The 26,195-nt window shown below is 39.0% G+C and overlaps 2 protein-coding genes across 2 annotated transcripts in view; both read right to left on the reverse strand.

Moving 5' to 3' along the window:
- Nucleotides 1-37: 37 nt before the first annotated feature.
- On the reverse strand, nucleotides 38-22,032 carry LOC129751713 (uncharacterized). Its single transcript, XM_055747378.1, is given in 7 exon segments — nucleotides 38-1,519; nucleotides 3,021-3,030; nucleotides 7,340-7,759; nucleotides 8,381-8,518; nucleotides 8,584-8,780; nucleotides 19,614-21,588; nucleotides 21,657-22,032. Coding segments are annotated over 7 exon segments (4,149 nt in total). The 5' UTR covers nucleotides 21,660-22,032; the 3' UTR covers nucleotides 38-113.
- Nucleotides 22,033-22,282: 250 nt separating this feature from the next.
- Nucleotides 22,283-26,195, reverse strand: part of LOC129751710 (opsin, ultraviolet-sensitive-like) — a 45,503-nt gene continuing 41,590 nt past the window's right edge. The window contains exon 5 of the mRNA XM_055747374.1: nucleotides 22,283-23,052. Coding sequence (XP_055603349.1) covers nucleotides 22,499-23,052 — 554 coding nt within the window. The 3' untranslated portion in view covers nucleotides 22,283-22,498. The remainder of the gene's footprint in view (nucleotides 23,053-26,195) is intronic.

The raw sequence follows: 26,195 nt of genomic DNA on the forward strand, positions 1-26,195 counted from the left end.
GGGATGATTTCTTTCCGAGTTACAGGAAAATTTCGTATAAAAAATATTTATAATTTATTGAATAACGCATATCGACGTTAGAAATTTCTATTGCAAACATCGTGTAGGTACGTTTAGAACGTTTTGTTACCACCAAACATGACACCGCGTTTGGAAAAATTTTCACGGCGAAACTTACTCTGCAATTTGTTTTTCAATATGGCATGAATTCCCATGAGCGTTTTCCAGTTAGCCTTAGATATGTTACCTTCGCGTTGGGCTTGGTGAGCAATCCTTTCGAATTTGCTCGTAATGAACGGATTGTTCAACACTCGAACCATCTGCCTACATTCATTCAGTAGAGTATCGGTTTTGTGTCGATGAGAGTTCTGTCGCGACTTGAAGGATGAGTTTGGGGTGCTACTTGCAGCGCTGTCCTTAAAATCTTTGCTGGGTGAGTCATCGATTTGGCTGCTGTTGGGTTTCTCGATTAATTGATCAGAAGTGTTAAGAATCAAATCTTCGCCAGGGATTTCTTCGGTTGAATTGTCGTGATCTTCAAATGTTAGGTCTTTGGAAACATTAAACGAATTGTCTGTGGGTTCCGTCGATGTATTGTTGTCGCTGTTCCCGGAAATTGGTGGTAATGCCAGTTCTGCTTCAGTAATTTTGGAAATTTGTTGGTTCCTTTTAAGTTCCTCGTACTCCTTAACAATAGCAAGGTAATCCGAATGGTCATACGCAGTAAAGATATATCGGATGTGCTCATTGATTTCATCTCGAAATGCTAATGATATACTTTGGTTTTGGCTGTTTTGTAAAGTTTTCAGATTGACCATCAATTTTTCCAAGTGTTCGCGACCCTCGCGTAAGCCGAACTGTCCGAATAAAATAATGTTCAGATTTCTTCTAATTTTATCGCAAGTTTTGGAGTTAGAACCAATATTTTCAAAATGCAAATAACGCTTGAATGTATCCTTCACTCCACCGAAGCTCCGGGTGAGCAAACGCAAGTGGCCGATGATAAAACTGATAACTTTTCCGGTTGCTTTAGGCACGTTATTGTACTCTTTCATCTGCTCGTTGCGATGAGATGCATCATTCAAAAATTTTACCAACTCATTATGGAAGCTGTCTTGATCTTCGGACGACCCATTTGCCAGCAGGACATTTCCGACCGGCAGAAAAGATATGCTTAATTTTAGAGTAAATGTGACCGCAGCCTCTTTGAGGAACGCAGCACCACTTGGTCCTAGTAGAATTTTGGCATGAGGTTTGGTGAGAAATATCTTTGCTTCAGATGTGGGATTTTCTACAGTGGGAGCATCAGTTGTAACCGGAGTCTTCTCTAAATTGATTGGTGGATTTATAGAAATAAAATCAGGTGCGGGATCCGTAGGTCGAGGTAACGCAATAGATTTGTCTTCGAAAAATTCAGAAAAGCTATAATTTGAATCCATTCCGAGTGAAAGTTTGCCAAGCGACGCGTGGTTGTTTTCAAGCGGTTATAGAGATACGTTTTTACACTGATTCTGAAGGACTGATATTCTCGTGGATACTTCCCATAACTGTATTAGACACTCGGCTGTCCGATTGAGTGAAGATTTAGTGCAGAGGGACGTGAAATTCCCCATTTTATTATAATTTTGTTTCGATTTCGATCGGAGTTGAAAGTGCTTTGTTTAGGGAAATAGTTGTTATTACACGAAAACCACACGAAAATAGAGAGTCGCTCTCTCGAGAACCTCTCACGCAAGCACTTAGCTCCAAGCGGGCTCTACTGCGTGTTGCGTAGACGACGCAACGTATTGGTAGTCTCCCTGTGCGCAGAAGTTAAGGCGATAATATTAGAATAGAGCAGTGAAAGAAAACGTAAAGGTGCTTGTGCTGCCCAATGGCAGGCACAAGCGCCGGATCGGCGCCCAAAGCGCCAGATCCTTTACGTGGTCAAAAAGTGCTAGGCGAAGACCCAACCCGCAGACTCCCTGGATGGATTGATCCTTTGGGCAAATCAGGAGAACTGATTCTGCTGAGCCTACAAGCAACAGGAGAGGATGAACTCGGTAAACCGATCCAACTTCCAAAGAACCCATTTCTAATCGCAAAGACTATTGAAAACGAAGTAGGTAAGATCGATGGAGCACTGACTGAGGCCAGAGGAACGCAGTACATTTTAAAAGTAAGAAATCCTGCCCAAGCCGATAAACTTAGGAAACTAAAACGGCTAATAGACGATACCCCAATTACCATCACATCCCACAACAAACTTAATCGCAGACTTTGCAAAGTAACCTGCCACGAAGTTGACGGTATCAGTGATGATGTTTTGCTCGAGGAACTGAAGTCGCAAAAGGTCATCGGTGTCAGAAGGATCCAACGACAAGAAGGTATAAAAAAAATAAGTACACCCCATATTGTTTTGACAATTGACGGAACAGTTCTTCCTGAATTTATATTTTTCGGGCTTATAAGAACAAAGGTTCAGGTATACTATGATTCTCCAATGCAATGTCGTCTTTGCTATCAGTATGGACATACGAAAAATCGTTGTTCAAATAAACCTATTTGTGGTAACTGTTCGATTAGTCATGAAGGGACATGTGAAGCAGAAGCAAAATGCATTCATTGCAACGGAAATCATACGCCCTACTCCAACCTTTGCCCGAAACGCATCGAGGAGCAAAATATAATTCGTCTGAGGACAGATGAGTCTCTCTCCATGGGTGAGGCTAGGAGGATCTTCACAGAAAGGCGGCAAAAGAACACGTATTCTAATATTGCTCAAACCCTACAAAATAACGAAATTACGAAACTTAAAGAGTCTGAAGCGAATGCTAGAAGAGAAACCGAAGACTTAAAAACAAAACTAAAACAGTTTAAACAGCATTCGCAGCAGCTTCAAGTTTCACACCAAAAACAAATCAAAGATCTCCAGTCTCAGATACAAGCCTTGCAAATGCAACTGGTAACACCTAAATATCTGTCCCAAGCCGCTCAAGCCCAAACTTCCAATGAAACTCAAGTAAGAAAGCAACCCGAACCGACAGTAAGCTCAGAAGAAAACTCAAAAATAATCTCGAAGCGTCAAAGAAAGCGACAAAACAAGAAACAGGATAAATCTGGAACAGGATCGCCGCCACAGAAGAAAAATGATAACCAAAAACAATCCCCACAGCCTCAACGACATAGTCACAAACAAAACGAAACCCCAACCATGATAATATCGGAAACTGATACTGACTCAGAAACTGATATGTCTTACGACTAAACACTTGTCTCGCTATTCTTACATATTTCTTTTTAAATCACCAATGACCAATCAATCTAACACTACGAACACTGTCATTTCAACCACTAATACCCAACAATTTATAAATAGCGGGAATTCTAACACTCAGGGTAACGAGACTTTTAATGAAAGATCTTTACATAGCGAAGGTCAAAGAACTCCCCTTCTTCTCAATGTAGAAGATGTAGGCGACGTCACACAAAACTCCCAAAGATTTGACTCTTCCCAGCCTTGCCCAAGTCGAACACCGCGCGACTCTAAGGCAATGGCGATACACTGGAATGTCCGGGGCCTAAGAGGACGTTTGCCGGAAATTCAACAACTCTTAAACGATGAAAAACCGTTAATTTTAGCACTGCAGGAAACAAAATGCCAAGAAAATCTAACTTTTCCGCTCAGCCTCACTCGAAATTACAACTGGAAACTAAAAAGTGGTAACAACCGAGTTGATCAACATGGAGTTGGTTTGGCAGTTAACTCCAGCATTCCCCACAGTTTCCATAATATCCAAGTCGACCTACAAGCAACTGCAGTGACCATCCTACATCCTTTCAAAGTCACTTTCATTTCCATATATATTCCCCCCCAAGCTAGCCCTCACAACTATCAAATCAAATTAAACCAACTCTTAGAAGAGCTACCTACTCCTCATGTTCTCATGGGAGACTTTAACGGTCACAACGTAATCTGGGGTAGTCTCAGAACTGACAGAATGGGCTCCATGTTAGAAACATTTATCACTCAACATAACCTGGTGCTGCTAAATAACGGCGAGCATACTAGACTCGATCCCATTTCCGGTCGTACATCTGCTCTAGACTTAACCCTTGTTTCGAGCCATATAGCCAACAAGTTCATCTGGTCGGTAGATGCGGATTGTCGGGATAGTGATCACTTTCCAATCCGACTTTCAATTCCAACAACCAACGAACCACTGCTCCTACGACGTAGGTGGATTACCGATCAAGCTGACTGGGAAAGTTTTGAAAATAAGACTCTTGAACTCTTACCCCCCGAAACACAAGTAACTAGCCAACAGTTCATCGACACAATTGTTGAAGTTGCAGAAGCCTGCATTCCACGAACCACTGGAAGATTCGGTGGAAAATCAGTACCCTGGTGGAACCCGGAAGTAGCGAAAACAATTAAGACGCGAAGAAAGAAATTACGAGCCTTACGAAGAATCAGAGACGACGACCCCAGAAAATCACAAGCCCTTAAAGAGTTCCAAGAAGCTAGGAACATTGCAAGAACAACTGTAAGGAAAGCGAAACAACAATCCTGGGAAAATTTCATCGGAGAGATCAATCCTACCACTTCTTCTTCTATTCTTTGGAGGAAAGTCAACATCCTAAGAGGAAAACGAAGCATACAGCAACCTTGCATAGTTTCAAGCAATAATATTTATACCGATCCTTCTGACATTGCTAATATTCTTGCGGACCACTTTGAAAACATATCTGCCACCGAAAGCTACGCCCCCGATTTTCAAAGCATGAAACACAATGCTGAAAAAAACCCCCCAACTTTTGATGGAGGAGAAGAACTCGACTTTAACGTTCCTTTTAACATTAGTGAGTTACTTTGGGCACTCGATAGAGCCAACGGAAAATCTGCAGGATTCGACACAATAACTTACCTTATGTTAAAACGGCTCCCCCTGCCCGTTAAATATACGCTTCTGAATGTATTTAACGATGTGTGGGCAACTGGATTAATACCACCGGAATGGAAGAATGGACTGGTCATTGCTATTCCAAAACCGGGTAGAAATGCCAGAGAACCTGACAATAACCGTCCTATAACACTACTAAACTGCGTTGGCAAAGTCATGGAGAGGATGGTCAATCGGAGATTATTACATTTTCTGCATCAAAACAACTGTCTTAGCAAAAACCAATACGCGTTCATTAGTGGCAGAGGCACCGAATCATACTTTTCTGACCTGGAATCGATTCTAGAAACACCTTTACAGGAAAGGCAACACTGTGAAATGGTCCTTCTCGATATCTGTAAGGCCTATGACAAAGTTTGGCGACACCCAATCCTCACAACACTATCAGTTTGGGGTGTAAAAGGAAACCTTGGTAAATACATCAACAATTTTTTCATGAACCGAACGTTTTCTGTTTCAGTGAATGGGAAACTCTCTGCTTCGAAAGTACAAGAAAACGGTGTCCCACAAGGATCGGTGATTTCCGTAACCCTTTTTTTGATTGCAATGGAATCAATTTTCGAGCAACTATCCTCAAATATTAAACTTCTTGTCTATGCCGACGACATACTTGTAATAGCTTGGGGACAAGACCATACACTAATAAGGAGTCGACTTCAGGAAGCTATGAACACAATTCATCGCTGGGCGGTTACCACGGGATTTTCTCTATCGCCATCTAAATCGCAACTTTTACACGTCTGTAGAAAATACAAACACTACAGTGTTCCCCGTCTGCAAATCAACGGGACACTAATCGAAGAAGTCAATGTCGCTAAAATTCTGGGAGTAACGGTTGACCGTCGACTACGATTCTCAGCTCATGCTAGGGCCTGTCGTAAAGCACTTGAGTCAACCCAAAACCTGTTCCAAATTATGGGAAGTCGTCTAATTGGAGGAAACAGGAGATCGCTTATGAGAATCCATCAAAGCCTTACAATTCCGAAACTGTTCTACGGCATCGGATTTATCAGTATTGGCAGTGAACAATTCATCAGAAAATTACGCCCGGCATACAATTCTATAGTGAGAAGTATAACTGGAGCTTTCCGAACAAGCCCAATTAATTCAATTTATGCCGAATCTGGAATGCTTCCATTTGAATACCTCTACGTACAACAGCTTACTAAATGTGCAATACTAAGACAGCAGAGGGTTACTATCGAAGATTCGAATAAAACACTAACAATCATTCAGAGAACTAATTCACAACTCCGAAATTTGACGAATGAACAGATACCGTACATCGAACCAATAACGCGACATGGGCCCCGCCAATGGAATGCTAAAACTATAAAAGTTGATTGGAAACTAAAACTTAAACTTCGATCCGGTGCAAACTCAATGCAGGCAATACCTCTTTTCACTGAACATATCAACCGAGAATATTCAAATCATCTACACATCTATACTGATGGTTCGATAGCTGACAACCGGGTAGGTTGCGGAATCTGGTCCTCAAATATTCAAAAACTAATGCGACTCCGACCGGAATGCTCCATATTCTCGGCTGAAACCTACAGCATACTCAATGCGATTAAAAGTGTTAATGACATCGATTCACCTCTAGTAATCTTCACGGATTCGGCGAGTGCTATAACCGCAGTTCAAAATGGGTCCTCCAAACATCCGTGGATTCAATCCATCGAAACAGCTGGACAGTTCAAAAACATAACTCTCTGCTGGATCCCTGGACACACTGGTATAACGGGTAACGAACTTGCTGACCACCTAGCCAACGAAGCCAGAGCAATGCCCAGCATTGCACAAGGTGTTCCAGCACAAGATGCCATAAGAAACCTGAAGCACATCATTAGACAAAGTTGGGAAAGTGTTTGGACAAGCCATAACCAACCATTTCTTCGCCAGATCAAATGTAATACCTACGCATGGAACGACCGCAAACAACGCCAGGAAACACGTGCACTATGTCGACTGCGTATCGGTCACACAAGACTGACGCACTCGGGACTGTTCCTTAGAAACCGAGAACTGTGTGATACCTGCAACACATTACTGACAGTTCCACACATCCTACTAGAATGTCGCAAATACAATTCAATTAGAACAACATGTGAAATCCAAGGAGACATCAGCGAAGTGCTATCTAACAATGAACAAAGAGAATCCAAATTGATAGAATATTTGAAACAAACAAAATTACTGCACCAATTGTAAAATGAAATGTATCTATTTTTCGGAATCTGACCTGAATGACTTATAAAGTTAAAGGGTCATTAATAAATATTATTATTATTATTATAATTTGAATCTTCATTTGTTCCCTTCTCATGGGCAGAAGCAGTAATTGTGCTTTGAACATTTTGCACTTTGTTGATAGATCGTTCTTTGTTGACGTTCGGTGATGTTAAGTCGCATGTTTCGGTATTCGAGGCGTGAGCAAGATTTTTTCGCTGCTTTTTGGCAACTTTTTCGCTTTGCCTTTTCTTTTTGTCTAACAGTCCCACCGATTTGATGAAACGATTGTAAAATGTTCTCTCATCCAACGTGAGGGAATTATCAAAGTTCAAACGAAAGTCGGTTGTATCGTCGAACATATTAAACCGGGGTCCATTGTTCTGTGGTCGGTTTTGAACGGGCAGGTGTGGATAAATCGGGGTGTAATCACGAATTTCAGTAGTCGGTACACACTGGCCGAAAATTTTGATGGCCGCATTGCAGTTGTGCGCCACGTGGCCAGGTCGTGAACAGATACAACAGTGGCGCGAGTTCATGTTACGATCAAACGACTTCGTCAATGGCTTGTTGTCCTCGATCTGGTTTATGGATTTTGATAAATATTTTGTTTTTGGAAAAAAAATATAACCAAATAAGAAATTTCGTTATGTGCATGAGGGAAACGTCGCCAACGAGAATGAGGAGTCAGGTGAATCTGACATGATGGTTGCTTTAAATAAAAATCTAATTCCTTAAAATTTACTATGATCTGTTTGACAACACCAGATTGTACTAGGTATTGAAAAAAATATTTCGATTAATTAAAATGTGTCATTTCTACTGGATCTAACTTACATATATTGATTTTTCAACAGATTTCAAGATCACTTCTTATACTTACCCTTTTTCTAGATTTTTAATCAAATAAAAAATTCAAACTCACAACCCTCATGACGCAACCATCACCGTAATCACCCTACCTCCCTTCATTGCTATCGCTAACAACATATTCCCAATCACGTCGATTTACAGCAACTTCCTTTCGATCAAATGAACGACGTTCTACGCCTATAGATATGCAATCGATCAATGCAATAATCAATCACTTTCTAAGGGACAACCCTCCAGCTAGAAGCAACGCTCGAAGCGCAGTTACATCCTCACAGCCAGGAAGTTAAAAAATTTCATCTGTTTTTTTTTGTTATTCTTGTGGTACTTACCGTCGAGTGATAGCGTCTCCAACGATCCGGACAATTCCGTTGCCCATGGCCACGAATGCCACACAGATGGCAAGTCATGTGCTGCTCCCGGGCACAAGACTGACAGCCGCGAAGAAAGTTTTTCGTTTTCTCACCGCACTAATAATAAAAAAATAGAAAAAAATTATAAAATCTTTTTTTCATTTTGGCGGCCAAATACCCACCCTAAGGCACAACGTGTTCGGGCAGCGCGCTTCCTGGTGTCCCTCCAAGCCACACATGTAGCAGGTTTTAGGTTTCGGTGGGCGGCGGCACTTGTAACGCATGTGGCCCCGTTCACCACAGTTGTTGCAGATGATTTCCTTCTTCGGTGGATCCGGATATTTGTCTTTGTGTACGATTGGCCAGTACTTGTTGGCACCTAGAAACGTGGAAAAACGTGTTTAAATTCTAAATTTTTGCAGCTCTGTGTTCTAAGTATGTGCTATTTGCTCGTAGATGGCGTCAGTGATCGCATGGAAAATTTGCTATTTATAACTACACTCAGAATCAAAACAACCCAAAAATGACTTTGCCAGGGCACCAAACTTAAGTTCAGCTGTCTTTCTTCATTTTGGGGTGTTGTCAATACACCAAAGTTAAAGTTCGGAGCTCGAACTTATCACCCCAAAAAAATTTCCCTTTTCTCCCGCATTTTGTAACCAAAAAAAAACAGTTGTACCGAAAACAAAGTATGGTAAAAAGCGTTTAATTTAATATGATTCTATTATTCTAAATTCATTCTATTTTATAGCTTTCCAGAACACGTTAGTTTATCGAGTGTCGATGCAGAAATCGTATTCTAGAACGACTAGAATATCATTTGCATCACCCAGCGAATTTTCAGATGGTAGAAAAACCATTAGGAAACCGGAGGAAGTGGATGGCGATCTGGAACAATCGTAGCATTAGCCATTCACGGCCTACTGAAAACGATAACTCCCGATAGCACCAGGTGGCCTCAAGCTTGTGCTGAAACGCGCTGTTCCTATATGCTGCCCATCGCCGGAGAAGTTTTTGACAAGGCATGATTTCGGTTGTTCCGCAAATTAATTGTATGCACTGGATAGTCATCAATTCCAGTGACGATTTTAGTCTGGTTTTCCTTCTTCCGGTGCTAGTGAATAGTGAAAAAAACATTTTGTAAAATAAAATGTGAATTATGAACAAACACATTGTGTTTATTTAATATGTATAATCCCTTTTGATAATTGGTTCATGAAATGAAAAATCCCATAAAAATCCCTGCTGCATGACATGCCCCAAAATTAAGTTGCAAAAAGGACGTTTATTCTCATGTTTGGGAAAACCTACTCGAACTTAAAATAGTCGGGAGCCAGTTTCATCCGATTTTGCGGCATAACAACTTGGTTTTGGGTTGTCGCGGCTTAGAGTGTAGCAGACTTTTTGGCGAGAGTGACATTTGTTACCAAAAACCAGTGATATGAATTTTCTCCAAAAACATGTATGTATGTATGTATTAATCTGATTGGGTTGGCCGAGAGTATGATACTCTATATCACCACTTTTTGTTTGTGTTTGTATTTCTGTTATTCATCGTAGGGTGTTCCTTAATTATTTATTTTTTGATTTGTCGTTTCAGACTCTAGATTTTAAATCTCGCTTTTTCCAGGAAACTAAGAATTTCTCTTAGTTTTGTTTCTTCGAAATTTTGAACCATCTCGAGTAGATTGGAGTAACGATCCCAATCATAATGGTTTCTAATATGGTTGAACTGAACACAGTTCAACAGGGCATGCTCTGTGGTGAAGTTCGTATTGCATAGTTCGCATAATTTCGAGTCACGGATTTTCATAATTCCCAGGTAGTACGGTGAGTAGTCGTGCCCGCTGAGTAATCGGTTTAATGTTCGAATTTGGATATTGTTAAGCTCAATATTCCAATACCATGGTTTCTTGTTAAAATTCGATTGGAATTCATAAAATTTGATTCCTTTTTTATCTTTGTTTGCGATGTTTTTGTACCAAGAGTTTGTGTTTTGCAGCGATTCGGATTTAAATTGTCTGTATGCATCATCAAGTCGTAGTTTATTCTCTATTATTATCGTTCCATCTAATCCTTGTCTGGCCAGAGTATCTGCGTGTTCATTACCATCAATTCCAACGTGCGATGGGATCCATTGGATTGTGGCGTTTTTCGTTGTCGCTATTGTGCATATATCATGGGTGATTTTGTCACCCATACTAAGAATAATAATATTTCATTCCGATGACTTCATGTTTTGTCATCTCTTGCCAAATAATGATTTGAAGATTGATTCAAGAATTTACTTCTTAACCTTTCAATGAAATTAGTGAGTAAGAGTGAATTTTTTAACTGTGTTTACTGCTCCGGCTAGCCTACCGCACGGAAGGCTACCGTCGCGCGATTAGAAATTTTCCCAGTAACCGCAATACCACACCAGTGATTGTGTTGTCTGCTTGTTCTAGTGCTTCTCTAATTGCTATTAGTTCTGCAGTCGCAATACTTACTTCATTAGCTAGACTCATGCTTATCTTGGTGCCGGAAGTTGCGTCATAAATTCCTATTCCACATTTATTTGTTCTAATTGAAGCATCTGTATACCATTGATCGAGGTGGCTGTAGTGATTATTAATCATTTCTTGTGCAAGTTTTTTCAGAACAATAGGGGACGTTTGTTTCTTTTTCATTCCCGATCCTATCATTTGTTCTTCTATTTTTATTTTAATCTCTATTCTAGGTTTTGTTTCTGTGTAAATTTTCTGGTATTTTTCAGCATTTTGTATGTAAATTTTCTCTATGAATGTGTATTGGGCTTCGTTTTTTATATTTAACAAGTCTATTGAATGAAGTTGTTGCGCGATTAAATCGTTTCGGTGTATGTGAAGGGCAATTCTTTTTTTGACTAAGTAGTTTCGTTTGATTGTCAGTGGTTCTTCTCCAGCTATAGCAGCTAGGGTATTTATGGGTGTAGTTTTCGTGCATCCTGTAGCAATACGTAGGCATTGTCTATTCGTAATTTCCAGCATATCACAGTATTTTTTTGGTGTTGATCCATAGATAACAGCTCCGTAGTTTAAATAATTTCCATATAAAGCTTTATGGTATAGCATTAAAACTCTTGGAGTGCCGCCGTACTTAATACCACTTATTATTTTCAGCATGTTTTGTTTATCCAGTATACTTTGTTTTAGTGTTTTGATGTGTATGCCGTATTTTAATGTCTGGTCGAGTGTTATTCCTAGATATTTGTAATTTCTGACTGTTTCCAATGTTTCACCTCCCATCGTCAAATGGAGTTGTTTATCACTATCTTTAAATAGCATTGCTTTTGTTTTTGAGCTATTAAGATGTAACCCCAACTCTGTAGCTTTAGTCACAAATTTGTCTATTTCATATTGCATTTTCTTTGTTGCTTGTGACAGTGATTTTGCTTTAACAATTTTGAAAAAATCGTCGGCAAATTGTAGTGTAGTTACATCTGGGTCAAGGTTAGTATTGTGTAGTGAAGCAGTATAAATATTGAATAACACAGGCGACATGACATCTCCTTGTGGTACTCCAGAGCAAATTTGTTGGCTTACAATTCCTTGCTCTGTGTATACTAGAGTTTTACGGTTCATCAAAAAATTATAAATCCACTAGCTGACCCGTTGTGCTTTGCTACACCTTCCGGAAATAAATGTAATTTGTAAAAATTTATTTAAATTTAGATTTTGGAGAGCATTTTTTCAAATCAAACCTCATCATACTTCAGAACCAGCAACTTTGAAATGAGAGCTGCAGCTGCAGTTCTGAATTGCAATTCAAAGATGGTATATATTATTTATGAAACTTGATCTCTAAACTTGTTTTTCAAGATCTGAAATTTGTACTCTGTACCCAAAAAAACCATTTTAAATATTGTGCCTTCTTTGAAAAGCTCTTTATCTTAAATTTACATGGGAGCTCTCCCATCTTTATTAATTTTGTCCCCCACTGCTTGAAGAAGGTAGGCAAATTTAACCGGCTCGATACCCAAAAAGCACTTATCATGGTAATGAAAAATAAATTAAATTAGTTATGTATTAAATACAGTGCAAATTTCTTTTTTTTTTTAAATATAATATACTACGGTAAACATATAAATATTTAAAAAAAATATCAGTTGCATCACTAAATAAGTTCTCAGCGTGTTTTTTTTATTTTCTCTTTGAAAGTCAAATATTCAAAAATGTAGGCAAAAACAAATTTCTAAATTTACATTTGTCCCGTATATTGGAGCAAGTGTCAATGCAAAGCTTATAAACAGATGCGTCAGAGTAATGGCTTTAAAATGGATTTAATACGAATTCCTGTTTTTTGTTCTATCAAGGTTTACTGATATATCTGCAGTATTCCTGCAGCATAAATGTTTTTACTCCACTTTTAACGAATGCCGTTCAAAGGGAAAGCTTCATTTACAAAGACATTTAATAATTTTCAATATCCGCTGCAGTTTCAACATTCGGAATATCCCTTCTGGTCTTTCCAACATTTTGAATCATTTTGAAGATGAATTTCTTAAAAGTTCGACGTTTGCCCTTGCCCCACCGTGTAAGTTGACAGAAGGGAATATTATTTTTAACACTTTAAGGGTAAACTAAAAATTTCTCTTAAAAATTTTGCGTCCAGTTGAATATCAGTTCTAAAGTCTCGCTTTTTAAAAACGAAGGGGATCAAAAGTCTCTTTTATGCAGCCATGTAACACAAAAACACTTCATGTTAAGTACGTACTTGAATTGGTATGTAAGCAAAAAGTACGATGGTTATTTCAGAATTATTTAAAATAAAAAGCTCCCATTTTCAATTCTAAATTCGTTTCAGTTGTGTATTTGGGCCGAAGTAACAATTTCTAGAAGAAAACATAATTTTTAAATTTTTTTTTTACAGAAAAAGTTGAACGTTTGAACATGTTCTAATGTTTCTTGAATGAAAAGTCGAATGCTACCTACATTAACACGAACTAAATATGGAAGTATTTTTGCAAATCTTTCAATTGGTTTTGATTCGATTGATAAAATACCAATTCGTGTAACATCTAGGCGTCATTTATTACCACGTGCTGTGTACAAATCAAATAAGCAAGAAAAAAAAAACACATCTAGGTTGCATATCGCCCCCACGTGTTTGAGAAACAGGCGCCTTATTGTTAAATTTTCCAGCAATCAATGAACAGTGTGCTTTAGTTACTATCCTCTTGCGACGACGTTTGCTCGCCCATGGAGACGAAAAACAAACCCCTCAAAGAAAATATGCTTAGTTGAGAAATACGCGCCAAAATATTCCTACTGATCAGTATGCTATGCCTGGGTTACTATCCTTTTGCGACGTTGGCTCGACGCCTCGACCATAGAGACGAAAAACAAACCGCCCAAAGGAAAAAAAAATCTCAAGAAAATGGATGTCATGACTTTAATTTGTTTCGAAAAACTACAAATTTTGTATGGAAGCCCCCCCTCCCTTAAGTCGGATGGAGTTTTGACTATTACAGAAACCATCCCCGGCCTCAAAAACCCTTAGATGCCAGTTTTGACGATGATCTGTTCAGTAGTTTCCGAGTCTATAGGGAACAGACAGACAGACAAACATTCATTTTTATATATATAGATGTGCAAGTATCCTGTTTGAAACCATTGTACAGCATTATTCTGTAAAGTTGTTCAACGTTAACTGTATTGAAAGCGTTTGAGAAATCAAAAAAAACACCAATTGTTGTGTAGTTTTCTCTTCTTGCTGCTTTTATCGTATTTGTAGCGAACGTCACACAATGTTCTGTGGACATTCCCTTTCTAAATCCAAAAGAGAGGTCTGGAAGAATATTGTTTTTGTTGCACGTTTCCAGGATATCTTCTAGGACTGCTGCATTTAAAATTTTTACTAATGTTGGTAGCAGTGCAATAGGTCGGCTAGAGCGAACATCATTGGGAGGTTTATTAGGTTTGAGAATGGGTATTATTTTTATTTCTTTTAGGTGATTATCTAACGTGGACTTTCTCCACATTTCATTTAGAAGATCAATTATTTTTGTTACCGAGTGGAAATCTAGATTTTTCAGGGCACCGTAATTGATATTATCAGTGCCTGGTGATGATGATGGTGATTTGTTTTTAAGAAAATTTTTCCAGTTTTGGAATTTTAATATAGTTGGTCTTGTGTTATTTTCAGGTGGTAGTGGTTCTATTGAATTGGATGGTCCAAAGTTCAACAATAGGAATTCTGTTGCCATGTCTTTACTTTTAATTATCGGGTTATTTTTAGGGTTAACTATAGGTCGTAGTTTCAATCTTTTTACAAGCTTCCAGTTTTCTTGCGTGTTTCTCGGATCAATAGAACCAGAGAGTTCTTCCATTTTGTTTTTAATGTGTTGAAGTTTGGCTTTTTGAAATATTGCAGAAGATTTTTTCCACCGTATCAAATTTTCACTGCTACTGTACTTGTTGTATTCTCTAAGGGTGTTTTGTTTTTGTTCATACAGTTTTGATAGATCTGAGCTCCAGTAATATTTTGGAGTATGTGTGCTTATTTTTTTGTGATTTTTACTAATGTTTTGAGTAAGCTTGGATATATCTTTCAGATTGTCAAATTCCCAATGTTTTATTTGTGCTATTTCTTCGATTATCTTTTTTCTATCGTAGAAGTATTTTTGTTTGGTTTTAATTCTCAGATCTAAGTTTGTTTCGATCATCAAATGTCCACTTCCACCAAAAGCTTTCTCTATCACATTCCATTGAACTATGTCGAAAAGATTTGTTGAACATAGTGTCAGATCTATCGCACTTGATCTCTGATTAGCTACTGGAGGTAAATAAGTGGAGACTCCAGTGTTAAGTAGCATGAGATTAGAACCTACTATAGCATCATGGACTATTTTTCCTTTGGTATTGGTGTCATTACAACCCCATATCACATTGTGACTGTTGAAATCTCCTCCTACTAAAATTTTTTCAAATTTCGAAAGTTCGTTGAAAAGGATGCCCGCATACTAAAAAACTATATCTCAAACAGTTTATACGATACATCTACGATTTCAGAAATAGTGATTGTCCATGTAAACGCAGATGTTCTGTTGAACTTTACTTCGACAACGATAAGAACTAAACATGAACGTTCATGTTAAAAGGTGATGGTATCTGGAAAGGTGATAGATTGGTATGAACGATTTCCTGCAATTTCCCTTTAATCGTAGAAATGATCTTGAACCTTTACGCATACCGTCCATTCTTTCTGTCATACACACATAAAAACGAACAAAAACGCCGGTCAAAGATGCCAGATGGTTTTACACGGATATCAGTACACATTTAAGATTTCTGTTATATTCTGATACGAGTCTAACTCAATAGAGTATATATACTATAGTTTCAATGATACTCATTAAACTTTGAAGCTACATATTTTAACAACGGGTTAAGTGACTTCATATAAGATAAATATGAGCGTAAATAAAAACGTTTTTTTGTTTTAAGCAAGGACTATGGTAGTTTTTTAATGAGGTCAGCATATAGATGCAAACATGCGACATAGAAACAGTTTGCGTTTGCGTTGTGTATGACACCATCGATTCAAAACTTTCATTTGAATTAAACGAAATTTCTAAATTGAATTATTAGTATATTTTCAATTTCATAACATTCATTAGTTACTATTCTTTTCTTGAACAAACTAAACTGCTTCTGAAATTTATTTATTAATAATTTTGTTTCTCAATATCTGTCCAAATATTGATAAAACATTGAATTTGGCACCACTGTCACATACTCGTTTGTTTTGTTTGCTACGCCGGGAAATTTTCACCTCAGCCTCGCTCGCCGCGATCGATTTTCTTTCAGGAAATCGAGGAGATGCAATCAGCACGACGGGACCGGGACATTATAGGAATTAAAATTCCAATGACATTGTACCAGGTATGTAGAAATTATAATATTTTTCAAAACAAATCCTAAGATCCCGTTTCTCATGTTTTAGGTAGCGCTGCCGGAACCCCCAGTTTTACTCCGCGCATGGATTGCTTGCCCCGGAAAGTGCTGCTGAGCGAAATGAGGAGGAGGATGCAGCATAAGAATGTAAATCTCGGGCAAGTTAGTTTTAATAAGTGATTCAATAAATTAATAAAATTGAAATGATTCTCCAATCTTATCCGAAAAATTCCCATATGCATGGAACAAAATTTTGCGTTTGTGTGCGTGCTCTCTCAGCAAACAGTTCCTAGAACGGTTTGCTTAGCGTTGGAATAAAGTAAAGTCAAATTATTACGGAACTTTCAACTTAAACGTTTAGGTTTGCCAGCTTCTCAAAATAACCATAATGGTTACAGCTTGATGATCTCAAAACGTTTTGCACAATTGGTTCTTGAACCTTAACCGAACTGTTTGTACGACAGTTCTTCCATACAAGTGTTTTAACAGTTTTTAACAATTACATAACCTAACGACATATAAAAAATACTGTGAATTTGAAATTCACGTTTCAACTAATGCATTTCACAGCTCGAATAATCGTTTGGTAAACGTTTTTTTACGCTTCATCAAGTCGTCGTTTGACTATTTAAGAAATCGTGTGGTTACAATCCTCATCTATGCGGGTGGTTATTGCTGCTTCTAAATTGTTTGTTGATATTCTTGGATTTACGTAAATAACCACCAAAGCTAATTTTATCGTAGGTATGTATAATCCTAATGTTTCAAAATCTTCTGATTTCGACAGATTTATTTCTTCAAATTTTAAATCTTCATTTAAAAATATTCCTACTCCTCCAAATCCGTCTTTACGGGGAGCAAGAATACGATGGTAACCTTGAATGTTCCATCTACCTGTAGATATTTGTTCTGGTTTAACCCAAATTTCAGATAGTAAAGCCGCATCGTATTTTTGTGTATACAATTCATGGCTTAGCTCGTTTTTATTTCTAAACAAACTTTGAATATTCGCTTGTAGAACCTTGAATTTGATAATACAAGACTATCTGTCTCCCGACAGTCCCACCAATTTACTCAATTCACCAATAATGCATGCTGATATATCTCCTCCTGCTTTGCCATGGGTTTTTGTTATGATTTCTAATTTCGTGTTTATTGTAGCTATTAGTTTTTTCCACTCCTCTTGTGATTGTTTTTTAACCGATTCTTCTATTTCTTTTCTCAACCTTTCTAACTCTTCAGTTTTGTGTTTATTATCTAAACCCATTCCTCTAGGTTCCTCTTCCATTTTTCTTTTTTTGGCGAATTCTTGTTGATTCATTCCCAGCACACTTGCCACTTCTGGTACTATTTCTTCATTTTTATTTTCTCTTCTCGACCTATTTCTCTTATCATTATGATTCCAATCATTATTTTTCTGTTGTGATTGTTGGGTAAATCTTGGGCCCTTTGCTGCTACTCTAGAAAAGGATTCTGCTGGCGTAGGAAATTCTTCGGAAACTCTTAGTACATCGAACATATTTACTGTAGGTACCTCGTAGTATTGTTTTGCTTCTTGGTAAGTCATGCTCTTTTTTGCCATAATTGCCTGTATATTTATTTCTTTTTTCCATCGGGGACATGTTTTATCAGTCGTCTTATGATTACTACTTCCACAATACAAACAATTTAAAATATTACAAGAATTGTCAGTAGGATGCTCCGTCGCACAGTTTAAACATTTTCCATTGGACGCTTTACAGTTTTTAGACAAGTGGTTGTAACGTAAACATTTAAAACAAATCACAGGTTTTCGGACAAACGGTTGGACTCTGTGAATTACGGAACAAATACTAATGTCAGAAGGTAAAATATTGCTACGAAAAACTACACCCATTTTGTAAGTTGGTTCTTTTTTCTTATCTTTAAAACGATGCATTCTAAAGACTGATTCCACTTCTACTTTTGCCTTAATGTAATCTTTAATTTCTTCATCATTCAATTCCAAGGGTATTCCTGAGATCACACCTGTTACTGTAACGAATTGCTTAGGAATATATGCTTTATAACCTTTTAATCTTAAATTTTTACAGTTTGCCAATCTGTTTGCGTCTTTTATATTCCCAACATACACCGTTACCTTATTTTTACCTGTTTTATTTATATCCTCTATCGATTTGTCAAACCCATTTTGGTGTAAAAGAATTCCGACTTGTAGCCTATTTACGACTTTCTGTTTTTCCGTGCTTTCTACTACTACTCGATACGGTCGACAATCACCTGCCTTGTAATTATAATTTATGTATACTTTTTCCGATTCTGCTTTGTCCTTGTTTACTCCTCCGTTGTTGACCGGTGTTGCTGTATTTTCATCTTCCATCCGTTCTAAAGATCCGGAACTCTCCAGCGGTTGATTGAGGTTGTTTGTTGATGCTACTCCATCTGGAGCAGCATCTTTCTCACTCATTTCGGGACGAATAATAATAATTCGTCACTCCACTTGCACTCTATCACAGGAAATATCACAGATCTTTATTTCGAATATATCACAGAATCTCTAAGGCTAATAACAATACGACAATTTAAAATTTGGTTTTATAAATAATCCACGTTAAAAAACACATCCGTTTTTTTCTCCAAAAACATGTGTTTCATTGAACATTTCAAAGTTTATGCCCAAAAGACAGCTTTAACGTGTAATTTTGCCTGAAGATACCCTCAAACTCATAGAACTGTCTTACAACTGAATCAATTTGGTCTAAGGTTTACCTAAATACGTTTTAATCGGAAAATGCTGCTGTGCCGCTGCAAGGGGTGGGAGAGGAGACAAACATAAATGTGAATTTGATTTTTCTGGCACTAACTTAAAACCGGAAATAATAATGATTTCGAACGGAATTCTTAGCGACGTTTACTATCTCAGAGTGCCTCCAGTAGGGTGGGTGCATACTGAGGAAAAGTAGGCAAGGGGTACTAAAAGTTTCTCATTGGTGGGGGGTGGAGACGGTGCGCTTTTTGACAGCGAATTGTTCGCCTACCATGCCTACGATTACGATTGCCTGTCACAAGGGTCACAAGATGGACGATTCCGTGCATTGGTATAAGAACACACCTAGCTTTACCCGCCTTGTACTATCTATTAAATATGGCGAGCCACTTAGCCTCCATGCGCCCACTTACGCCACCTGTTATCGAATAGCAGATTTGAACTTCTATTGAGAAAAATACAATTGCTTAACAAATAGATAAGAAACGTATGTTATCGTGAAGTTTTGTAAGCAATCAATAACCGAAACAAGAATCGGTTTGGTACTCACGTGGCATATTGAACAACACGGTGGACACGTTAAAGTCTTCGCAATCCCATACATCGTTGTAGAACTTGCGCATTTCATCGTTCCAGCAGTGCTCGGGATCGGCATTGTTACGTTGCTGCAGCCATTCCGGACGAACTGGAACCGGTGAGTTCTCTTGGATTTCGATTCGGATTGGCGGTGCTGTAATGATCGGTGGTGGTGGCGCTTCTTGTTGATGCTGCAATTCCATTGAAGATTGTTCTTGTGTGTCTTCATCATCGGCCAGGTTAATCGTAGGAGGTGATTTGTTATCTACGTGAATAACAGCACCGTCATCGCTATCTTCTTCTATTAAAGCAGCCATCGGAATAGGTTCTATTCGTGCTCGAGATGAAGATGGCTGAGGTTCCGGTGTATCAAATGCCATAATTCTTGGACAAGAACTAACTTGGTAAAAATCGTTGAAATTATCGGTTCCATTTAGGGAAGGCTGAGGTATTTCTTGAGCTTCATCCGTCGAATTTTCCTCCTCGTTTTCAGATATGGCTTGAACGATATCTGTCAGCATAGAGGCGAAATCTTCATCGGAATAATGTTCCGAATCCTGCTTACGGCGTTTCGATTTTCTTTTTTTAGAACATTTGCTGCTAGAGTCTGAATGGTATGATTTAGATCGTTTAGAGTGGGAAGATACGTTGCCACCGTCGCTTTCGTTGCTCGAAGTTTCACTGAGCTGTTCATTGTCGATTGTGACCGTAGATTTTCTACTTGGTGTAGCTTCGTATTTGCTGTCATTCTCAATTTGTTTAGGAGTTTTGGTGGCACAAACAGACTTTTTCACGGGCAGTGTTTGTTTGGGCGTCGAACACACACTGGTCGCCCCTTGAAAACTATTTCTCTTGTCTTGATCAGTTGTGTCACTGCTCGTGGCCACTGTTCCATCAGATGAAATAGAGGGAGCTCGAGATTCACGAGCAATAGGTTTCGATTTCCGAACATCGCTGGACAAAGCTGAACCAACTGTGTGCTCATCAACACAATGTAGCTCGTCATCATTTCCGATGCCCTCAACGAAGCTATCATTCAAGCGAGAACGATCAGTTTGGCCAATGAAATCATCAGACATAATAGAACTATTGGAAGGGCTCATACAACGAGGAGCATTGTTAACTTTTTTGAGGTTTTTCTTCCTCGACTTTGGATGAGTGAATCCATCCTTGGACATTTCTTCATCTGTACTCTCTATGCAAACCAACGGTGGAGGTGCATTGGGAATCAATACCACCTCATCGGGATCCGAATCCTGCAGCTCTTCTTTCTCTATAATGCCCTCTTTGCTCTCTTGCTCCAACTCTGGCGAACGATGTTCTCCTTCTTCCTCTGAGGAAGATTCTAAATCAATCGTTGCCACAAGTCTTTGTTCAGAAGTTGACCCTTTTTGGCGACTCTTTGTCGCTTTACTTTTTTTGGCTCTAACTTTTTGAAGTTGCTCTGCCTTCCGACTCTTGGAATTTTTCCTTTCATCTTTATGTTTACTTTTTTTCTTTCTTGCCCTTTCTCCTCCAGCATTTGCATCTTGGAACATCGTTTGTTTTTCAACTGACTCAGTACTAATGTTCAATGACCCCAAAATTGATTGATACGGTGTAAATTTTTGTTTTTTAGACGAACAATCTCCACTGTTACTCTTCCTACTTTCCACTCCCCCAGTGGGCCCAGGATTATTGGTTACATTGGCTTTACTGTGAAGCGCTGGGTAAGAAAGTTTTGTGTTTTGGGGTATCGAACTCCAGTAACGTTTAGTTTTTGAAGGATGCGAACGGGCATCATTGATTACCGATTTATTCGTAACAACTCGAATCGGAGCAGTATTTCTGCTATTATTAGTGTTCCCTGTATCTACCGATCTTGCAGGTTCCGTCGTCGAGCTGGACCCATGATGAATGCTGGAGTAGAGACGTTCTTCCAGCTCAGCCAGTTCCAGTTTATCCAGATCCTGGTTTATGCAGAAACAAGTTAGTACTAACACAGCCCCCGTATTCCTAAAAAGCAATCTTTACTTACCATTTAGAGGACAATAAACCCGAACTGTTCACCTTCACAAGTGTTATCTACGAATTATATTTATGTACATAGGAAAATTGATAGTAATCACCACGAGGATAGCGAATTAAACATCAAAGAAACCCCCTCGTGTGTTTTAAGAAAAAAAGGATCAACATTTTTCAAACGTCATTCATGACGATGAAAAAGCCTTTTCAACAGAGTTGCCACTTGTTTTTTTCGCTCTCTATCTCAGTATAAAACACACTGGGAAATATAGATACCTAATTGTGGATAAGATTTAATGAACAATGTGTAAATTCAAAATTGTTATTTCAATTCTGTGTAGATTTAACACGTTCGTCGCCATGCTCATTTAGGAAGTTTAACTAGCCGGGCCCAAGGAGAATCTCTGACCGAGAAAGTAAAGAGGGAGAAATCCAAGATTTGTAACTGTAACGTGAGGCTAAACTAAGCGTCACCCGTTTTTTATGTGACGGGGCCTCCCAGGAAATACACGCGTCACCCGAATATGGGTCCCATGGCGTCGAACGTGCTAAATATGGTGTATGCCCAAACTAACGAGCCTACAGTCACTTTAGCCCAAACCAGTACCTAGTACATTTCGGAGGAGCAAGAAACACAACTTTCTTAACGCTTTTGTTTATTTCGATTGCATAATCATGTATTTCTTTTTGTCGATGAAATTAACCAGATTCAGATGAGATTGATTTATTTGGAGTATTCCTTGGTGCAAAGTCCAGTAAAACGCTGCGGAAGTTTTCATCTTGTGAGTCCAGTTTGTGTGATAAGATGAATTGAATGTGACTATCAATATGCGGTTATTTATTGACTACAAGGATTTACGAAGTAATAGGAGCTGACGCATTAGTGGTCGTGGCTTCGGTCACGGTCGAGGTCGTCTCTGATGGCATCGACTCTGTGATGGCTAACCAAGGTAATCGTTTCTGCAGCTCAATCCTGTACCTGGGATGACTGATAGCATAAACATAGGGATCCAGACAAGCAACGAATTTGCATGCACACGCGGGGAACATGGTCACTCCCGGTGTCAGCAAAGCCTTGTCGCCAAAGGCACCAATCAGTGCCAGCACAGCGTACGGCGTCCACGAAGCAACAAACAGGAAACACACCGTTATGGCTGCTTTAGCAATTCGAACCTCTACCGAGGTATTGTTCTGGTTCTGGTTGGAGCGTAGAGAATCGACGTTCATTTTCTTAGCCTGCTCGCGGAGAGCCTTCTCGTGATTGACGACATGGCTCACAATTTGGCTATAGTAGTAGATGATCAGGCTCATGGGCAGAACGTAACTGAATGTGAAAATCGTACCCACAAACATTCTGTTGTCGAAAGTGTTGGTCAAATAATCGAACGTACAGGAAGTAAGGTAACCCTCTGAAAAAAAAAAATTATATTTAGTTGGATAAATGAAATTAAATTTAGATGTTTCATTTGTAAATTTATAATCACTCAATTAAAAAAAGATAAAAATCCTGTGTTTAAAATGTTGTATTAAAAGTTGGATTTTCCACACACAGTATTTCGATCACAAAGTTTGACTTAGAAGTTGGGCTTGGGCTTGCAAAAAATAATAAAGCTAGCTCGATCTTTACTCTTACATAGTTTTCCATTTTGAAGAATATACACATAGATGGATATCCAACTTCGCACGGAAAGTCTGTCCAGATTCTACACCTGTGCAAAAAATAATCCGGAACGTGCCTTCTGATAGGTGTGGTCTGGATTCCAGCTTTTCGATGGTCGAATTTTCACTTGCGCTCCTCTCTTGTAACAATTCAGCTCCGGGAATTGATCAAATCAAATTTAACTTGTTGAAAAACCTTCCGGACGCAGCAAAATTTCGCTTGTTAAATTTATTTAATCAATTCTTGGAGAACAACATTGTTCCCCAAGAGTGGAGACAAGTGAAAGTTATCGCTATCCAAAAGCCCGGAAAACCAGCATCCGATGCGAATTCGTACCGTCCTATAGCGATGTTGTCTTGTATACGCAAGTTGATGGAGAAAATGATTTTGTTTCGTTTGGATAAATGGGTAGAAGCAAATGGTCTCCTTTCAGATACTCAATTTGGGTTTCGAAGGGGCAAAGGGACAAACGATTGTCTTGCTTTGCTGTCTTCAGAGATACAAATGGCGTACGCAAAACGTGAGCAAATGGCTTCAGTGTTTCTAGACATAAAGGGAGCTTTTGATGCAGTGTCGATAGAGGTTTTGTCAGACAAGTTGCACTCCCGGGGTCTGCCTCCTCTATTGAACAACATCTTATACAGCTTGCTTTGTGAGAAACATCTGAACTTTGCTCACGGAGATATTGCAATTAGAAGAACCTCCTACATGGGTCTCCCGCAGGGTTCATGTTTAAGCCCACTTTTGTACAACTTTTACGTAAGTGACATCGACAGTTGTCTCTCTGAAGGCTGCACTTTAAGACAACTTGCAGATGATGGCGTAGTTTCTGTAACAGGTAATACTGAGTCACATCTGCACAGACCTTTACAAGATACTTTAAACAGATTGTCATCCTGGGCTTTGGGGCTTGGAATCGAGTTCTCTCCAGAGAAAACGCAGTTGGTGGTTTTCTCTAAAAAGCATAGACCAGCTCAACCACAGCTCCAACTTCTTGGCAGGACGATCACTCAATCGAGGTGTTTTAAGTATCTTGGGGTTTGGTTTGATTCCAAATGTACCTGGAGAGCACACATTGAGTATCTGAAAGGAAAATGCCAACAGAGAATCAATTTTCTCCGATCAATCACTGGCACCTGGTGGGGAGCCCATCCAGAAGATCTTTTAAAATTGTATCGAACAACTATCCTCTCAGTTATGGAATATGGTAGCTTCTGTTTCCAGTCGGCTGCCAAAACTCACCTCATAAAACTCGAGCGTATCCAATACCGTTGTCTTCGCATCGCTTTGGGCTGTATGCCCTCTACGCACAACATGAGTCTTGAAGTTTTGGCAGGAATACTCCCTTTGAAAGATCGATTCAATCTACTATCACTTCGGTTCCTCATCAGGTGTGAGGTCATGAACCCATTGGTGATCGTTAATTTTGAAAGGTTACTTGAGCAAAATTTTCATACAAGATTTATGTCTATATACCATGTCCTCATGTCAATGCAGGTAAACCCTTCTTCGTATTCTCCTGCTCGTGTTTGTAGCCCAGACTACGATAATTCTTCTGTCCAGTTTGATTTGTCTATGCAGCAGGAAATTCGTGGAATCCCGGATCCGCATCGTCCACTTCTGATTCCAAGAATTTTCGAAGCTAAATATAGACACGTCGATGCTGATAAAATGTACTTTACTGATGGATCACTTATAGAGGAATCAACAGGATTTGGAGTGTTCAACGAAATATCTAGCGCCTCTTACAGCCTCGAGTCACCATGCTCTGTGTATATAGCAGAGTTAGCAGCAATTCATTGGGCTTTGGACAGTATCGCTTCAAGGCCAGTCGGGCACTACTTTATTGTAACGGATAGTCTGAGTTCTGTTCAAGCAATTTACTCAATAAAACCGGGAAAGCACTCGCCATACTTCTTCGAGAAGATACGGGATAGTTTGAGTGCTTTATCAAAACGTCGCTTTACCATCACCTTTGTTTGGGTTCCCTCCCATTGTTCGATAGAGGGTAATGAGAAGGCAGACTCTCTGGCAAAGGTGGGGGCGATGGAAGGTGACACGTATCAGCGTGAAATCGCCTTCAACGAATTTTACTTTTCAGTTCGAAGAAACTCTCTTGTCAACTGGCAACGCAAATGGGACGAGGATGAAGATGGTCGGTGGCTGCACTCGATTATTCCAAGGGTAAGCCTTAAACCATGGTTTAATAGATTGGACCTGAGTCGGGACTTTATTCGTATATTTTCCCGTCTCATGTCCAATCATTGTTCCTTAGACGCGGTACTCTATCGTTTTGATATTGCTGGCAGCAATTTGTGTAGTTGCGGCCAAGGTTACCACGACATCGAGCATATTGTTTGGTCGTGCGAGGTCCATCTTGTCGCTAGAACGAATTTCATAGACTCCCTTCGGGCCCGAGGAAAACCACCCTATGTTCCAGTGAGAGATGTGCTGGCAGTGATAGACTTGGACTACATGTTCGAAATATATCTTTTCCTTAAAGCTATTGATCTTCGTCTATAATTCTTTTTATTTTCATATTTCCCTATCTATTTTCTTTTCTTTAAAAAAAAAGTGAACTAGAAGTAAGCAAACTATTGTAAAAAAAAAACAAAAAGAGTTTGGCTCCTTAAAGCCTAAAGGTATGAGCCGTTTCAAATAAAGAATTAACAAAAAAAAAAAAAATAGTTTTCCATTAGTGAACCTGCATATAAGAGAAGCGACGTCTGATCCCTCTTAAAATAAAATATGTGGCAACATCGCCAGAATCTTGGACAAAAAAAATCCTCAGCACTGTTTTCTGGCTTAATGTTCAAGCTCTAAAGTGAACGTTCCTTCAATCTATCCGAACAACATTGAAAACGATGTCCCTAGGATCGCGATAAACGGTAT

Source organism: Uranotaenia lowii, chromosome 3 (genome assembly GCF_029784155.1).
Source record: "Uranotaenia lowii strain MFRU-FL chromosome 3, ASM2978415v1, whole genome shotgun sequence".
NCBI lineage: Eukaryota > Metazoa > Arthropoda > Insecta > Diptera > Culicidae > Uranotaenia > Uranotaenia lowii.